The 18,367-nt window shown below is 35.4% G+C and overlaps 1 protein-coding gene across 7 annotated transcripts in view; it reads right to left on the minus strand.

Moving 5' to 3' along the window:
* The window catches only part of EML5 (EMAP like 5), a 179,158-nt gene that overhangs the window by 126,099 nt on the left and 34,692 nt on the right, over window positions 1–18,367 (minus strand). For 6 of the 7 annotated variants that reach the window (XM_060620490.3, XM_078447924.2, XM_060620494.3 and 3 more), the window contains 4 exons: window positions 15,535–15,603; window positions 12,336–12,521; window positions 10,742–10,877; window positions 9,264–9,465 (listed from right to left, as the gene is read on the minus strand). In XM_060620490.3, the coding sequence (XP_060476473.2) occupies window positions 9,264–9,465; window positions 10,742–10,877; window positions 12,336–12,521; window positions 15,535–15,603 (593 nt within the window). Of the gene's footprint in view, window positions 1–9,263; window positions 9,466–10,741; window positions 10,878–12,335; window positions 12,522–15,534; window positions 15,604–18,367 lie in introns of those variants that run through there. The other variant, XM_078447925.2, reaches the window with a different exon arrangement.

Below are 18,367 nucleotides of genomic sequence, written 5' to 3' on the forward strand. Positions count from 1 at the left end.
AACCAATAGTTCTGAAGTTTTGTCAGGAACAGAAGCTCAAAATCCTGACTTGCTGTACCACACAGCAGTTAATGGCTTAATTAACAGTGGTAAAGTATTATTATGCTATTTTGATCTCAGAGTCTAGAATGAAATTTTTCAGAACCAGAAATGCCCTCAATTACTATTATAAAAACTTAACAGCTTTGGAAATTAGCTTTCACTGAAGATTTGATGCTGTTTCTTAATGAATTCAATCTAAAGTTACAATGTAAAAGCAGCAATTATATGTAAAACTTATACCATGGTAAAGTTATTTTGACAATAACCAATGTTGTTTGAATAACATCATCAAGCAGCTTTATACTACTCTTCCTGTGCTATCAAAACTTGAAACAAGATCTCTATTCCCACACAAATTACAGGGGATATTTTTTTCAGAGGTGTTTTAGCAGAGTATGCTGGCCTACACTCCATGAGTGTGCCTTGAGGTTTTTTTTCTTTTTCTTTTTTTAAATGTATTTATTTAAACTCAAGTTAGTTAACATACAGTGTAGTATTGGTTTCAGGAGTAGAACCTAGTGATTCATCCCTTATATATAACACCCAGCGTTCATGCCAACAAGTGCCCTCCTTAATGCCCATCACCCATTTAGCCCATCCCCCTACCCACCACCTCTCCAGCAACCCTCAGTTTATTCTCTGTATTTACGAACCTCTTATGGTTTGCCTCCTGTTTTTATCTTATTTTGCCTTCCCTTCCCCCATGTTCATAATGTTTTGTTTCTTAAATTCCGTATATGAGTGAAATCATATGGGAGCTGTCTTTCTCTAACTTATTTCACTTAGCATAAAACATTCTAGCTCCATCCACGTCATTGCAAATGGCAAGATTTCATTCTTTTTGAACGGGCCCTGGGTCTCGACATCTGCCCCCATGCCCTAGGAGAAAGCTACAAAGGTCAAGTTCAGTCAAAGGAAGACAAATGCCCTCAAGGCAAAGTGGCATTGGCCTGCTTGTGCTCCTAAATTCCCATTTTCTTTCACAATTTGGATAATAGTTCTTTAATATCTTGACTATTCCTTGAAGATTCTACATTTTAACCAACATTTTTAGTTGTTTTCAATGCAAGATATCCTTCCCAATAACTTCCCCAACAAAACAGAAACCGAAGACTGAGCAATTACTTCTAAAGGACAAGCTGCCTTTTTTCCAACAGCTATGCAACTGGTAATAGCAGTTCTCCTAAAATGAATTATGATAGTTCCTAACAAAGCACATGGGTAAGTGTAATCCCACACTAAATTTCCAGGTGAGCTATGGCATTTCCCATCCACAGAGAACTGAGTAGCGCAATGACAGTAAAAAACAGGATGGATTAACACTGTTATCTAGAAAGATTAGGTTGCATATTCCACTTTATTTCTTATACTGAAGTAAATTTTACACAGGTTAGGAGTTAAACATACAAAATAAAGCCATTAAAACACAGAAGCATATACTGAAAACTTTTTTAACTTTGCAGATTTCTCGATGGTAGAAAACTCAGAAATCATAAAAGAAAATATTGTTCAGTTCATAAAACAAAATAACAAAAAAAAACATTTGTGTGGCAAAAAACCTAAGCAAAGTAAAAAGCAAGTAACAAATTGGTGAAAATTATTTTCAACTTACATCAGAAACAGTTAATATCTATAACATATAAAAAACTGTTAACTATAAAGGAGGAAATAATCTACAATCCTACAAAAAATGGTAAGAAATGTGAATAGATTACACAAAGGATTCCAGGGAACCAACAATGTTTTAAACTAGTAAATGAGAAAGAATTAAGCACTTTCCTGTTTTCTTGTACAAATTATACCCAAGATAACCAAATAGTTGATGAGGAGAAATTCTTTTTATAGAGATAGGATACCTAACTAATGACTACGAGTGATGAAATTAAAATACCATATATGAAACTCTTAATAAAAGATCTAGGTCGTGGATTTTTGACAGGTGCAATACTGCCCGAAAGGGACTAAAAATGATTATTTTTTATTTGTTTCAAGCTTTTAAATTCTAGTTAGTTAATATATAGTGTAATACTGGTTTCAGGGGTCGAATTTAGTAATTCTTCACTTACATGTAACACCGAGTGCTCTTCACAAGTGCCCTTAGTGCCCACTAAGCACTGGCATCCTCTGCCCATCCTCTGCCCACCTCCCCTCCAGCAACCCTCAGTTTGTTCTCTATAGTTAAGAGTCTCTTATGGTTTGCCTCCCTCTCTTTTTTCCCTTTTTTCCTCCTTCCTCTACGTTCATCTGTTTTTTTTCTTAAATTCCACATGAGTGAAATCATATGGTATTTGTCTTCCTCTGACTTGTTTTGCTTCACATAATGCACTCTAGCTCCACCCACATCGTTGCAAATGGCAAGATTTCATTCCTTTTGATAGCTGAATAATATTGGTGTACGCGCACGCACATTTGTGTATATACCATATCTTCTCTATCCATTTATCAGATGAACATTTTGGCTCTTTCCATAATTTGCCTATTGTTGATAGTGCTGCTACAGACATTGGAGTGCATGTGTCCCTTCAAATCAGTATTTTTGTATCCTCTGGATAAATACCTAGTAGTACAATTGCTGGGTCATAGGGTAGTTCTATTTTTAACTTTTTGAGGAAATGCCATACTGTTTTCTACAGTGGCTGCACCAGTTTGCATTCCCACCAAGAGTGTAAGAAGGTTCCCAAGGGGGCTAAAAATTAGTCCTTAGGAATGAAAATTTTAAATAGTATAATGGTTTGTGGCTCTCTAATGGGCCAAAATACAAAAATAGAGATGTACTTTTTTGTGGTGTTAAAATTTCACATGAAGGGGGTATAATCTGGGGAAAAAATATCTAAAAATTCTCATTAGGAAAACAATTCAAAAAAGGTTGAGAAACAGTGAAGTAGATAATAACCATCAATGGCTGCTAAAATGATTTAAAAAAGAGAATACACATTAGATACCACCAAACAGGGATACACGTTACCATCTAGGAAATATTCTTGGTTAAAATTTGTAACTGCATCTCGTCAAATCTCTAGACCTACTTATCAGTTTATACAATAAAGGGAAGAGAGAATGTATTAAAATACAGTGAGTGTGCAAGTTGGCCAAATCCAGAATGTGGGGAGCTCTGGAAGGTGAATACTTAGTTTCTTCAACAAATAACTTAAGAATAAAAAGGGGGAGGGAGGAAGGAAGCTACAGAAAAAGATTTAAAGGACATATCGACAACCAGGCACCCCAAGTTAAACCACAAATTTCTGATATCAGGTCCTGGTTAAGACATGAGAATTTGCATTTCTTATAAGGAATATTGATGCTGCTAGTCCAAGAACCACACTTTGAGAACCACTATCATAGACCACCTGCTAATTTCTTCAAAATATAGACAGATGTGAGATATTTTAAAGTAATTAGAGAAAAACCAATGAGCTAATAGAAAATAGGCAAAGAACTTGAACAGACAGGTCAGAGAAAAGGAAATACAAATGTCCTCTAAACATAAGTAAACATACTCAACACCTCTCAATATGAGAGAAATGAGTGTTTTCACAACATAACAAAAGATCATTTCATACCTTTTGGGATAATTAGTGCTGCCATGGGTATGGGAAAACAGGCACTGCCATACGTTATATAGCATATATACGGTTATATACATACGTTTTCACACAGCATTCCTTTGGGTCCTTAGAGTTAGGCTCCAAGGAAGGTCCATATACTACAGTTGTTGATATGTCCTTTAAACCTTTTTCTGTAGCTTCCTTCCTCCCTCCCCCTTTTTTATTCTTAAGTTATTGAAGAAACTAAGTATTTGCCTTCCAGAGCTCCCCACATTCTGGATTTGGCTAACTTGCACACTCACTGTATTTTAATACATTATCTCTTCTGTTTATTGTATACACAGGTATATATAAATGGTTACTGCCTCTATATAAGACATTATCTATCAAAATTTAAAATGCATACATCATTTGAACACTAAGAAGTTCCACAGAGATATGCATGTTTACACATGTACAAAATAGCATACGTAAAAGGACATTCATTGCAAGCACTGTATTTAATAGCACAAAACTGGAAGAACCTAAGTTCTCATCAATAATGGACTAGGAAGATGGTAGAATAGAAGGATCCTAAGCTTACCTCCTCACATGTATACACGGAGGCAACAGCTACATATAATACAATTCACTCTGAAGATAACCTGAAGATTAACAGGACAGATTGACTATAGCTAAAGACATAAAGTAGCAGTCAAAACGGGAATGGTAGGGGGAGCAGAGACATAGTCGGGTACCACACCCCCAGCACAACAAACTACAAGCAGGAGGGATATTCCAGGTACAGAGATCCACCCTGAGGACCAAGGGGATCGAGCCCCACATCAAGTACCCCAGGCCCTTGGTATGTGTGGTAGAAAGATGAGTTCCTATAACATCTGGCTTTGAAAGTAAGTGGGGCTTAATTCCAGCAGCTTTGAAAATCAGCAAGACTTTACTCCAGGAGAGTCAGATGGCTACAGGGAATTAAGACTTTGCTCTGCAAGGGACCAGCACACTTCATCACTTGGTCAGAGACCCAGCACAGAAGTAGCAGTTTGAAAAGCACCGGGGTTTATTTATACCTGAAAGAGATTTACTGACTAATTTTAGGGTGCATGCTGGAGGGGCGGGAATCTGTAGAAGCTTTCTCTGGGAATAGAAGTGCTAGCGAGTACCATCTTCTTGCTCTCCTTCAGCCTGATACTCTGTATCTATCTTGCTAGCACCCCTTGCCCTGCAGCAGGGTTCCCCTGTGGACTCACCTCACCCAACTTACCTGCTCCTGTAGGTGCCCCGATGAAGTGACTCCTACTCCACCATTCCTGGTGAGCAGCCTCAGCCAGGGCTGATGTCTCCCCAAAGTGACAACCACCCTGCCACACCTGGTGGGGAGCCTAGGCCAGACAAGCACCCCTCCAAAATGACTCTTGCATCAGAGAAGGGGAGGCAGCCTCACCCAAACAGCATTCCCAGATCAACTGTGGCCCAATCACAATAACAGGGTACACATGGCTCACACAGGGGACACTTCTGGGTCTGGTTCTGGTGACTGGGAGGGACTGCACTACTGGGCCCTGAAGGACACCTTCTACATAAGGTCACTATGTAGATCAGGAAAAATCAGGAAACGTAGCTCAACTACCTAATACACACAAATAAACTCAGGTCAGACAAAATGAGGAGACAAAGGATGAATATGTCCCAAAATGAAAGAGTTAAGACAAAACCTCAGAAAAAGAACTAAACAAAATGGAAGAAAGCAATCTACCTGATAAAGAGTTCAAACTAATGCTCATAAGGATGCTCACCAGACTTGAGTGAAGACTGGATGAACTTATTGAGAACTGGACCACTTTTTCTACCGTATACAAAAATTAGCTCAAAATGTATTAAAGGCCAAATATAAAACCTGAAACCATAAAACTCTGAAAAGAAAACACAGGAAGTAAATTTGGCCTTGGACATCAGCCTTAGCAATATTTTTCTGGATCTGTCTCCTCAGGCAAGGGAAGCAAAAATAAAAACAAAAAATAAACAATTGGAACTACATCAAAAAAGCTTTTGCACAGTGAAGCCACCAACAAAACAAAAAGGCAACCTACTGAATGGGAGGAAATATTTATAAAAGATATATCCAATAAGGGGTTTTTAAAAATATAAAGAATTCATATAACTCAACACCAAAAGAAATCCAATTTAAAGCTGGACAGAAGACCTAAATAGACATTTTCCCAGAGAAGACTTGCAGATGGCCAACAGACACATGGAAAGATGGTCAGCATCACTCATCATCAGGGAAATGCAAATCAAAACCACAATAACATAATCACCTCACCCTTGTCAGATGGCTAGTGTCTAACAACAAGATATGACAAGCCTTAGTGAGGATGTGGACAAAAGGAACTCTTGTGTCTTACTGGTGGGAGGGTAAATTGGTACAGCCAATAAGGAAGCAATATGGATAGTTCCCCCCAAAATTAATATTAATACCATATAAGCCAGTAACTGCACTTCTGGGTACTGACTCAAAAAACCAAAACCAATAATTCAAAAATATACATATATTCCCATGTTCATTGCTGCATTATTTATAACAGCCAAGATATGGAAACAATCTTAAGTACTCATCAACATACTAATGTATAAAATTGGCAAAGAAAAAGTCAAACTTCTACTCTTCACAGATGCCATGATACTCTACATGGAAAATGCAAAAGACTCCATCAAAAAACTGCTAGAACTGGCACATGAATTCAGCAGAGTCGCAGGATATAAAATCAACGTATAGAAACTGCTGCATTTGTATACACCAGTAACGAAGCAGCAGAAACAGAAATCAAGGAATCGATCCCATTCACTTTTTTAAAGATTAGTTATTTGAAAAAGGGCATGCAAGTGGGGAAAGGACAGAGAATGGGAGAGAGAATCCCATGCAGACTCCACACCATCAACGTGAAGTCCAATGTGGGGCTTGAAGTCACAAACTGTAAGACCAGACCCGAGATGAAGTCAGACACTTAACCAACTGAGCCACTGAGGCATCCCTCTATCCCATTTACAACTGTACCAAAAACTGTAAGATACCTAAGAATATTCCTAAGCAAACAGGTAGATCTTTAGTCTGAAAACTACACTTATGAAACACTTATGAAAGAAATTGAAGAAGACACAAAGAAAAGGAAAAACATTTCATGTCATGGATTGGAAGAACAAATATTGTTAAAATGTCTATACTACCCAAAGCAATCTATGCATTCAATGCAATCCCTATCAACATAACACCAGCGTTCTTCACAAAGCTAGAACAAATAATTCTAAAATTTGTACGGAACCAGAAACCTTGAATAGCTACATCAATACTGAAAAAGAAAAGTGGGAGGCATCACTATTCCAGACTTCAAGCTGTATTACAAAGCTGTAATCATAAAGACAGTATGGTACTGGCACAAAAATAGACACATAGATCAAGGGAACAGAATAGAGAACACAGAAATAGACCCACAAGTATATGGTCAACAAATCTTTGATGAAGCAATAAAGAATATCCAATGGAAAAAAGTCAGTCTTTTTCCAAATGGTATTGGGAAAACTAGACAGCAACATGCATAAGAATGAAACAGAACCCCTTTTTTATACCATTCACAAAAACAAACTCAAGATGGTGAAAGACCTAAATGTGTGAAAGGAAACCATCAAAATCCTAGAGGAGAACACAGGCACCAACTTCTCTGACTTTGGCCATAGGTACTTCTTACTAGACACATCTCCATAGGCAAGGGAAACAAAAGCAAAAATGAACTGTTGGGACTTCTTCAAGATAAGAAGTTTCTGAAAAGCAAAGGAAACAATCAGTAAAACTAAAAGGCAACCTACAACAGGGAAAAAGATATTTCCAAATGACATATTGGATAAAGGGCTAGTATCCCAGATCTATAAAGAACTTACCAAACTCAACACTCAAAAAAAAAAAAAAAAAAAAAAAAAATCATCCAGTGAAGAAATGGGCAAAAGACATGAAGAGACAGTTCTCCAAAGAAGGCATTCAAATGACTAACAGACACATGAAAAAATGTTCAACATCACTCATCATCAGGGAAATACAAATCAAACCACAAATCAATACTACCTCACACCAGTCAGAATGGCTAAAATTAACAACTCAGAAAACAATAGATGTTGGCAAGGATGCAGAGAAAGGGGAACCTTACACTGTTTGTGGGAATGCAAACTGGTGCAGACACCGTGGACAACAGTGCTCTGGAGGTTCCTCAGAAAGTTAAAGATAGAACTACCCTACAATCCAGCAATTGAACTACTAGGAATTTACCCAAGGGATACAAACATACTGATTCGAAGAGGTACATGCACCCCAATGTTTATAGCAGCACTATCAACAATGGCCAAATTATAGAAAGAGCCCAAATGTCCATTGATGAATGGCTAAAGAAGAGGAGATGTGTACACACGCTTGTGTGCGCGTACACACACACACACATAAACACACACACACTCTCTGGAATATTATTCAGCCCATCAAAAAGAATAAAATCTTGCCATTTGCAATGACATGGATAGAACTAAAGTGTATTATGCTAAGTGAAATAAGTCAGTTAGAGAAAGACAAATACCATATGATTTCACTCATATGTGGAATTTAAGAAGCAAAACAGATGAACATAGGGGAGGTGGAAGGGGGGAAGAGAGGGAGACAAACCCTAAGAGACTTAACCATAGAGTACAAACTGAGGGTTGGCTGGTGGGGGGGTGGGAGGTCCCTAGGGCAATGGGCTAAATGGTTGATGGATAAAGGAGGACAATTGTTGTGATGAGCAGTGGGTGTTATATGTAAGTGATGAATCACTAAATTCTACTCCTGAAACCAGTACTACACATTAACTAACTGGAATTTAAATAAAATCTTGGAAAGAAAAAAAATAGATTAATGGATAAACAAGGTATGGTATATATACAAAATGGAATTGGCCATAAAAAAAGAATGAAATCTTGCCATTTCCAACAACATGAATGGACCTAGAGGATATTAAGCTAAGTCAAATTAATTCAGGAAAAGCAAATACCATATGATTTCTCTTATATATGTAATCTAAAAAACAAACAAAAAAAACCCAGATTCATAAATACAGAGAACAAACGTGGTTGTCAGAGTGGCAGAGGATGGAGAAATGGGAAAAGCAGGGGAAGGAGATTAAGAGGTACAAACTTTCAGTTATAAAATAAGTCACAAGATGAAAAGAACAGCATAAGGAGTATAGTCAATATTGTAATAACTTTGGTGATGACAGATGATAACGATACTCATTGCGGTCAGCATTTTGTAAAGTATATAATTGTTGAATCATTATGTTATACACCTGAAACTAATGTAACACTATATGTCAACTATATTTTAACTAAAAAAAATAGTTTAGTTGAATAAATTACAATATATCCATGCAGTGGGATATTATATGACTATTAAAAATATCTGTGAACATGTTGATATGGAACAATCTTCAACTTATGTTATCAAGAGAAAAGAAATCTTGTAAGTTGTTTATTCTATTAAATACCAATTAATTATGTTCAGTTGTATACTGTAAGCTGTTAACATTTAAATCAAAGTATTTTTATGAAGTTTTTATGTTTTTCTAAGGAAAAATTCCAGCCTATGCAATTACGCTATGATCTGCTTACCTGACTGAACGATCATCACTTCCAGTCACAGCCAAAGGTTTTGTAGGATGAACAGCAAGTGCCCAAAGTTCACCTTCACAATGCCCTTGCATAATTAGGAAAGGTTTATTCCTTTCATGCACCACAATTTCGAAAATTTCACTGTCCTGTGTTCCAACTAGAATGTGGTCACCACGCCAACAAACACTCCTTACAGACAAACCTAGTCAAAAGTAAATTGTATTTAAGATCAGTGCTGTAATAACATAATGCCGATCTGCTAAATCAATTTAATTTTTGTACCTTTTATCCCTTAGATGTAAGACAAAAGAAATCTCCAAGTCTTTGATCTACACATTGTCTTCAATTATCCATTTTGTTTGCTATCTGTAATGATAGTTCTCTCTTCCTATATGCCTAATTTCTATCCATCCTTCAAGACATACGTTCTTCTTCCTCATAGACAACTCCATAGTCTGACCACTTCTTCAGCCATCTCAAAATTAATTAAGCAGGAATGACAAAAGTAATTGTACTATTTTTCTCTGTATAATAATCTGACTTTTCATGTGTCTATATTTCATTTCTTCCATCTGTTCACCAAAGCATTAAAAAGAGAGACTTTTACTTTTTCTGTATATTCCACAATCCCTTTTATAACCTTACAAAAGCTAGTGTTTCTCTATTTTCTCATCTGTATCATGTGGCCAACATAAAGATACTGTGAACTTTACAATGTTCTTGTAAAGGTCAAATAGGACAAAGTGTCAAATTATTTTGCAAACTTTAAGGTACAATAATGCTCAACAAAACGAATGAAAATAATATAACAGTTAACATTTACTAGATGATTATTATGTGCCAGACAGTATTCTAAACATTTTATATATATTAAATTAGCTCATTTAATCCTAGGAGACAGTCTTATTCTCACTTATGGGGGAGATTAAATATGTAGCCCAAGGTCACCCACCTAGTAAGTTGACTGAAATAAGGCTTAACCATAGACTTCTGCAACTTCCAATCCTAAGTACCGCGATAGTGAATAAAACTTTTATTTTTATTGTGAAAGACTGTTTTAATATATCAATTTTTTAAGTCCCTAAAGAAGAAAAAATCTCCCAATTGAACAAAACTTTCCTCAACCCTCAACACGTTTTATTTTCAACAGTTTGCTAAATAGTTATATTTAGCATTCTAACAGATAAATATTTTCAAAATCCAAGGTTACCTAAGTAAGCCCTTATCCCATCTCTCTGTAAATCCCATTTTAATAAGCGTTAGACATATACAAGAATCCTTGTCATAATAGTAAACCTAGACTGTCTTCAGGCAAACTCTCCTCTTCAATAAAAGGAGATCAATTAAATCTATACAGTAGGAACGGGCAAATTTAAATATCATTTATATTTATAAAACCTACATTTATATTTACTAAAAGAAACAGACAATCCTTGGTACATTTAGAATTTGTCTAGTAGTGACACATTTGCTATTACCTTTGTATCCCTGGTCTGTTTCCCTGAGATCAATCACAGTAATCGGTTTAAAAGTTAAATCCCAAAGGCGAATACAGCCATCTCTGCCACCAGTAGCAAAGCCTTCTTCACAAGCATTCATACTAAAAATTCCTGCCTAGTGGAGAAAATAAAATAATTTAACAATATGTACTCTTTAAGAAAATCTGTAATGTAGGCAGAAACCCACTTTAAAAGATTTTGGTATGACAGCAATCAACAAATACAACAGAAAACACAAATGAAAATATAGAAATAAATTTATGTATACATGTATCTATGTACAATATGTGACCAATGATATGGACATATAGAGACATATATAAAGTTAAACCTTATACCACGTATAAAAATGAATTGTAGACATTACATTCTAAATGTGAGAAATAAATGTTAGAAAAGAGTCAAAAGAACATTTATATAACTTTGAGCTATGAGAGACCTTTTATGCAAGGCAGTTAACCCATAAGCCATAAAGGAAAACAAATTTTTCATATGACAAAAGATATCATAAGCAAAGGCAAACAGATTGGGGAAATATCTGCAATGTGTATGACCACTGAAAGGTTAATACCCTAACATACAAATGAATAAAGAAAATCCAAGGACAAAAATAACAAAAAAGAGCAAAGAGTAAGAAAAACCAATTAATAGAAAAGGAATTTCAAGCAGTCAACAAATATATGAAATTACATATATTTAGGAAACAAAATCAAAACAAGAAGTTACTACTTGTCACCCAGAAAACAAGCAAAAATTTACAACGGTGGTTAAATCCTGCACTGAGGAATATGAAGAGCAAACTGGTATTTTTATATACTGATGATGAAAATGTAAATTGCCACAACCTTTGTGGAAAAGAATCTGATATTTCTGGTCTTTTGCTTAAAGCAAGTCCTGTTCTAAGTAGTTCTTTAATGTATTTAACATGTAACATATTATATATTTATCATGGTTCATATAAATACATTTAATAACTTTTCTACTTGAGATCTTACTGCTCACCATGGGGCAGCTCTGTGCTCTCTAGGTCCCTTCATTATGTGAGGGACCCAACTGCTAAAAATCCCTAATCCAAAAAACACTAAAAAGTTTTAACAACAGATTTTTTCCCAGTTTGATAACTTTTCTATATGAAAATCTCAGGAATTACAAAAATTAAATTCCGTTGCCACTCACTCACTTAATGAAATAATAATATTAAAATTAAAAAGGTATATTTTTTCTAGAATATTACCCACAAGAGTTCTAGCTTTATTCTGTTGTAGTTAATCTAGAATACTTTTACTGTTGAATTTAATAAGCTATTTATCAATAATACTCTGAGGAAGATACAAATACCAGAGCAATGGCTTGAACAAGGTAGTAATTATACTAATTTAATAAATATCTACATGTCTAATTGCATAACACTTCTTCACTGAAATCTTGAAAACAAACAGGCTAATTCAGTTAGAACAACATTTTTCAAGTAACTGAATTGACTAGAAAGTCTGCTACATTACATAATCTTTTGCTCTACGAGAAGAAGGTAAGCAGTTATCGAAAAGTGTTTAAAATATTTAAATATACTTACAGTATGGGCTCCTTGTATTGTCCTTATAAGATTGATTCCTTTCCAAACATATATATCCCCATTAAGTGCACCAGAATATGTTAATTCATCCCTTGCACAGGCCAGGCACAAAATTGTCTGAAGGTCACCAGTTTTACCAAAGACCCCTCGTTTTGGGGTCAGAGCATTTCCACATAAACTCCAGAACTAAAAGGTACACAGTATAATCAAATTACCAAAGAATGCTTATAAAATAAAGTAAAATATTTCTAGTACTTTGAAGCTATATTAGATTAGCAGACTAAAAATTACCTAAGAAATTCCCTTATGAAACATTAGCTTTCAAATGTTCACATCCTCATCCTAGTGTTGTCAATAGCTATATTAGAGCTGATAAGCCACTGGTTTCAATCCTTATCTGTAAGAATAAGGGGGGTGAACTAGATTATTTTAAAAATAGGCTATGCTTCCCCCCTTCGGTTTCTGAAAAAAATTTACATGAAACTCAGACATTGAAAGACTTGGCTATGGGTTAGCAATTAAAATGAAGATAAGACATCAGACACTCTTAGGAAAGAGGACCAACCTAACGTCCAATCTTTGATGAAGTTAGTAAAGATGGGGGGAAGATGGTGTTCTCACTGATATTTTCAAAGCTGAGCAATTCTTTTACTTGTAAAGCTTAAAAGGTACACATTTGGAATAATTAGTTCATTCTTAGGAGAAAATGGGAAGTCAAACATAAATCTTCACGATCAAGGTTTTTATTCTTTTATGTGAATTCAGGTAAATTTTAATAGTATGTAGAAAGAAATAAACAAAAATGGATTAGGGCATTGACATACAGAATAAATAGTTTTGCATAAAGAAATTTGGCCCAGAGAATAAATTCAACTTTATAGTAAGTAAGTTACCACTTAAAATAACATTGATTGTTACATACTTAAACATCTCCCCTCATCTGCTGAGATCTTATTTTAAGACCTAAAGATCTTAGTTTAAAACCTGAAGCCTCGGTGCACCTGGGTGGCTCAGTCGGTTGAGCGGCCGACTTCAGCTCAGGTCATGATCTCGCGGTCCGTGGGTTCGAGCCCCGCGTCAGGCTCTGTGCTGACAGCTGTGCTGACAGCACAGAGCCTGGAGCCTGTTTCGGATTCTGTGTCTCCCTCTCTCTGACCCTCCCCCGTTCATGCTCTGTCTCTCTCTGTCTCAAAAATAAATAAACGTTAAAAAATAAAATAAAAAAAAACCCTGAAGCCTCAAAAAATTATGATGCTTATCCATTCAATAATGAATGCTTTAATCAATGAATTTTTATGATTTTTCATTCTAAAAGCCCCATGATCCCTTTGCACAAGGATAGCTGGTTCTCTTCCTATCAGCAAATCCCTATTTCAACCTACTATTTATTTTCATCTAGGAGTGATTCTCAAATCTGGCTGCACATTAGACCTCACCTGAGAGAAATGATAAAACATAGTATGCTGGGCCCCCACAGAGATAAACTGAGACAGAATCTCCAGAGAGTCAAACCCAGGTATCCAAAATTTTTGATGCTCAGAGTAAAGCACTCATGTTCTATAATCCAGATCAATGCTAGCTAATAGAACTTTCTGCGATGATGAAAATATTCTCTCCCTCTCTCTCTCTCTCTCTATATATATATACATATATATACATATACACACACACTGTCCAATAGAGTAACCACTGGATACATGTGGGTCTTAAGCATTTGAAATGTGATGACTGGGGTGACAGAAGAAGTGATTAAACTTTATTTAACTTTAATTAACTTAAATAGCTACATGTAGCTAGTTGCTACTGTACTGGCCAGTGAAGTTCTAGATCATCTTTGGGACTTCGTTTCCTCACGTGTACTGCCTGTAAAGATATCTACCATACTTTCCATTGACTCAACTACAAGAAAAGAAATGTCACTCAGTAAAAATATAGTTTAATTCAGAAGAATCATGTGTTTAATACCTGAAAATGGAACTTTCAGTTTTATTTATAATACAAAACAGTAATATGTTTATTAATTTGCCAATATTTTATTAAGCATTTTATATCAAGAATAACAAACACCATCTTGTTCATCACAGATGAAAAAGACAAAAATTTCTACCTTTGCAGTACTTGTACTACTCTTGCAGTAAGGTACAAATCTATGCTAGATCTCTACCTTAAATCTAGCATAAAGACTTTTGCTGAGTATCTGTTAAAGAAATAAAGATTTAATACTACTCATTATCAAATCAGTACCAGAATATCAAAACCAGAATTGCAGTGGCAGCTAAAGATGCTTTGGAGAAAATGCAGACGGAGTAAGCATACCAAAAGAAAGGATGTAAACACAGAACCTTACTTACTAGGAATTAACTGTTGTAAGGAACTGTTCTATCAGAGAGGGGAAGAAGCAAGTATTTCCAATGTGCACCAGGGATTTAAAAGTAATTGTAAACATAAGAATGAATATCACCACTGACTATATGGGCTTCAAAACCTGAACTATAATTATAAAACAAAATTCAGAGCTTTCATAAGCATAATAAACAGTGGCTACCAAAGAGTGAGGTCAAATCAAAGAGTAAATATAGAGAGAGGAAAAGATAATACTGTCAGAAAGATGACCAGGTGCTATGTGCTAGGAACTGACAAGCACTTGAATAAACACTGCCTTACTTAATCCAATCTACAAGGATTATATAGATTATATAGATTATATAACATAACAGCAGCCATATTTTTAAGATGTGAAAAAAGCTCAGTGAGGCTACATGACTCATCCCGGGTCAAACACCTAAGCTGGTAAGTGGCAAAGCCAACTCTGTCCATGCTGCTTCCGTCACACCAACTTATCTCTGTGCAGGAAATCTCTTCCTTTGCTTGGCTTCCTATGCTCACATTTTATTCTGTAGGTGAAACATGAGAAAACAAGACAGATGTAGTAAAACCTACTTCACTAGACTATAAATTTCTTTATGGAAAGTGTTTTATTCATTCCCTACTCATACCTATACTCCTTACAGTGCCTCACACACAGTAATGACACAGTAAATGCCTGTTGGGTTGAACATCAGAACGTTAAAAATGTTGACATTTTAAAAATAAGTACTGTCAAAATCCTAAGACTCCCCTAAATTGTAAATAGTGTGGTGAGTACTTAGTGGCAGAGAGTAGTATACATGACTATTATAAAACAAGACCTTTCTAGTACCTTGATATGTTTTACACCACAGCTGACAAGTTTATTTGGCTGGTACAAGTCCCAAGAGATATCAAATATCTGTAAACAAATCAGATTCATGGTTAAAATACTTATTTTCAAAATCACTTAAGAATCCATCCAAAAGACCAAATGCCCCAACACCCTACCTATCATAAAACAATATTCCTCAATGAATAATAATCAGAATCCCACACTTCACAATCTCATGAGAAATAAATATGTAAATGATATGAACAAAAATTATTTCTTAGATAAAGACATGCCATATGGTTTCACTCATATGTGGAATTTAAGAAACAAAACATGAACATAGGGGAAAGGGGGAAAAAAAGAGAGGGAAGCAAATCATAGAAGACTCTTTACTATGTAGAACAAACTTAGGGTTGCTAGAGGGGAAATGGGTGAGGGATGGGCCAAAAGGGTAATGGGTGCTGTGAGGAGCACTGGATGTTATATGTAAGTGATGAATCGCTAAATTCTACTCCTGAAACCAGTTTTACCATATATATTAAGTAGAATTTAAAAATTTGAAATAAAAATAAAATATTAATAAAAAATTATTTCTTAGCTTCTATGAACTTTATGAAACAACTAGTGAAGTGAAAATTAATGCCTCTTTTTAATTTTTTAAAAAATCTGGTCCAGGGGCATGTGAGTGGCTCAGTTGGTTAGGTTTCTGACTCTAGATTTCAGCTATGCTCATGGTCTCATGGTTTCTGAGATGGAGCCCTGTGTCAGGCTCTGGGCTGACAGCAAAGAACCTACTTGGGATTCTCCCTCCCTCTCTCTCTCTCTCTCTCTCTCTCACTTTCTCTAAAAAAGTAAGTAAACATTAAAAAAAATAAAAAATTTCGTCTGTAAGTCACAAGAATGTTCAACAGAACTAGGGCATGAGGCAAGTACCTACATAATTTCTGCACAGAAAACATAATGAATGGAATGTACACTTAACACAGCTAGAAACAGAGAACTTTTTTTAATGTTTATTTATTTTGAGAGAAAGAGAGAGAGAGGGCAGGGCAGAGAGAAAGGAGAGAGAATCTCAAGCAGGCTCCACACTGTCAGTGCAAAGCCCAACGCAGGGCTCAATCTCACTGACTGTGAGGTCACGACCTGAGCTGAAATCAAGAACCAGATGCTTAACCAACTCAGCCACCCAGGTGCCCCGAGAACTTTTTTAAGCAATTGAAATAGGGAATGTTTTTATAGTTTTCTACCATACAAAACTACTTACATAAAGAATCCAAATATTTATTTCACAGTGAAAATTGTTTTTATTTTTTAGCTTTATTGTTTATGGGTCAAACAAAATTACCTTATACTTAAAATTTGGAGATCTCAGGCTTTGTTCTTGTCTAAGATTGCCAAAATTCTAAATTCTAACCAACCATTTTTGTCATAATAGCAAACGACAAAAAACCCAGCTGAAAATATGCAACAGAAACATATACTTTAATAACAAAAGAAAAGCTCTTGAAAAATAATTTCATAGCAGAAAAAAACAATTCTGTTACTCTTCACCATGTTTCTTTTAACACCTGCCTGCATAATCACCTAAGATGCTTATTACCTTTAAAAATGTATAAAATTATATTCTTCAGTAATAATAACGATTACATCTTATAAATTAATGTTTAACAAGTCACCATACACAGATTATATGAAAACCATATTGATGCAACTTTAAATACTAACTACAAAAATATTTTAAAAATTCCAACAGTACCATCTTCATAATAATCTACTTACTAAATCCAAAGTGTGTAATGCTTTGATTTAAGTCAGAATATGCAATTACCTAATTAAAATATACAAATCTGATCTGTTACACTTTAATAATTATCTGGGGCGCCTGGGTGGCTCAGTCGGTTAAGCGGCCGACTTCGGCTCAGGTCATGATCTCGCGGTCCGTGAGTTCGAGCCCCGCGTCAGGCTCTGTGCTCACAGCTCAGAGCCTGGAGCCTGTTTCAGATTCTGTGTCTCCCTCTCTCTGACCCTCTCCCGTTCATGCTCTGTCTCTCTGTCTCAAAAATAAATGTTAAAAAAAAAAAAATTAAAAAAAAAATAATAATTATCTAAATTGTGTTTGTGAGTGTGTAACAGGCCCTTTTGAGAATCTGCTAAAAGACAAGTTTATTTTCCAAAATGCAAATACACACAAAATTTTCTATGCTACTTTTATAGATTCATTCATAGATTCCACCCCTACCCCCCCACCCCCAATAGAATCAAACACTGTATCTCCTGTGCTGCTTCAGGTCATAATTTTACTACACACACACACACACACACACACAAATGAGACATTTTACAAGGCTTATAACAACGTTTTTGATGTATGTTTATAAAAGTAAATTTAATTAAAAAGTTGACTACAAAGTATTTTTTATGATTAACTTTATATAGCTTAGAACAAGGAATATATTTTTAACAAGTTTCCAAAGTAAAAAATGTTAGGTCTCTAAAATTTTTAATATGAATACATAATTTCAAATTCACACATACATATCATTTTTCACTTTGTGATATATACATAACAAATTAGTGATAAACCATACTAAATAGACCATAGGCATGAACCATTCATCATTTATCCTGAAGCAAACAATGGTTAAAAGTTTAGCGCTAACACTATGCATACTGAGTCATATTTTTGAGTACTACAATACATATACGTTCTAAAATTTTCTGAGTATTTACAGTTGTACTTTAAATTATTAGGTACATATGAACTATCTGGCAATAACAAAGTACAGAAACACAAAATCCTCTGGCTCTCCTCTGGCTTTTCCCCCATCCAGTACCCAGTAGAAACCCCAAA

This window comes from Panthera onca, chromosome B3, assembly GCF_046562875.1.
Source record: "Panthera onca isolate mPanOnc1 chromosome B3, mPanOnc1 haplotype 2, whole genome shotgun sequence".
In the NCBI taxonomy this organism is placed as follows: domain Eukaryota; kingdom Metazoa; phylum Chordata; class Mammalia; order Carnivora; family Felidae; genus Panthera; species Panthera onca.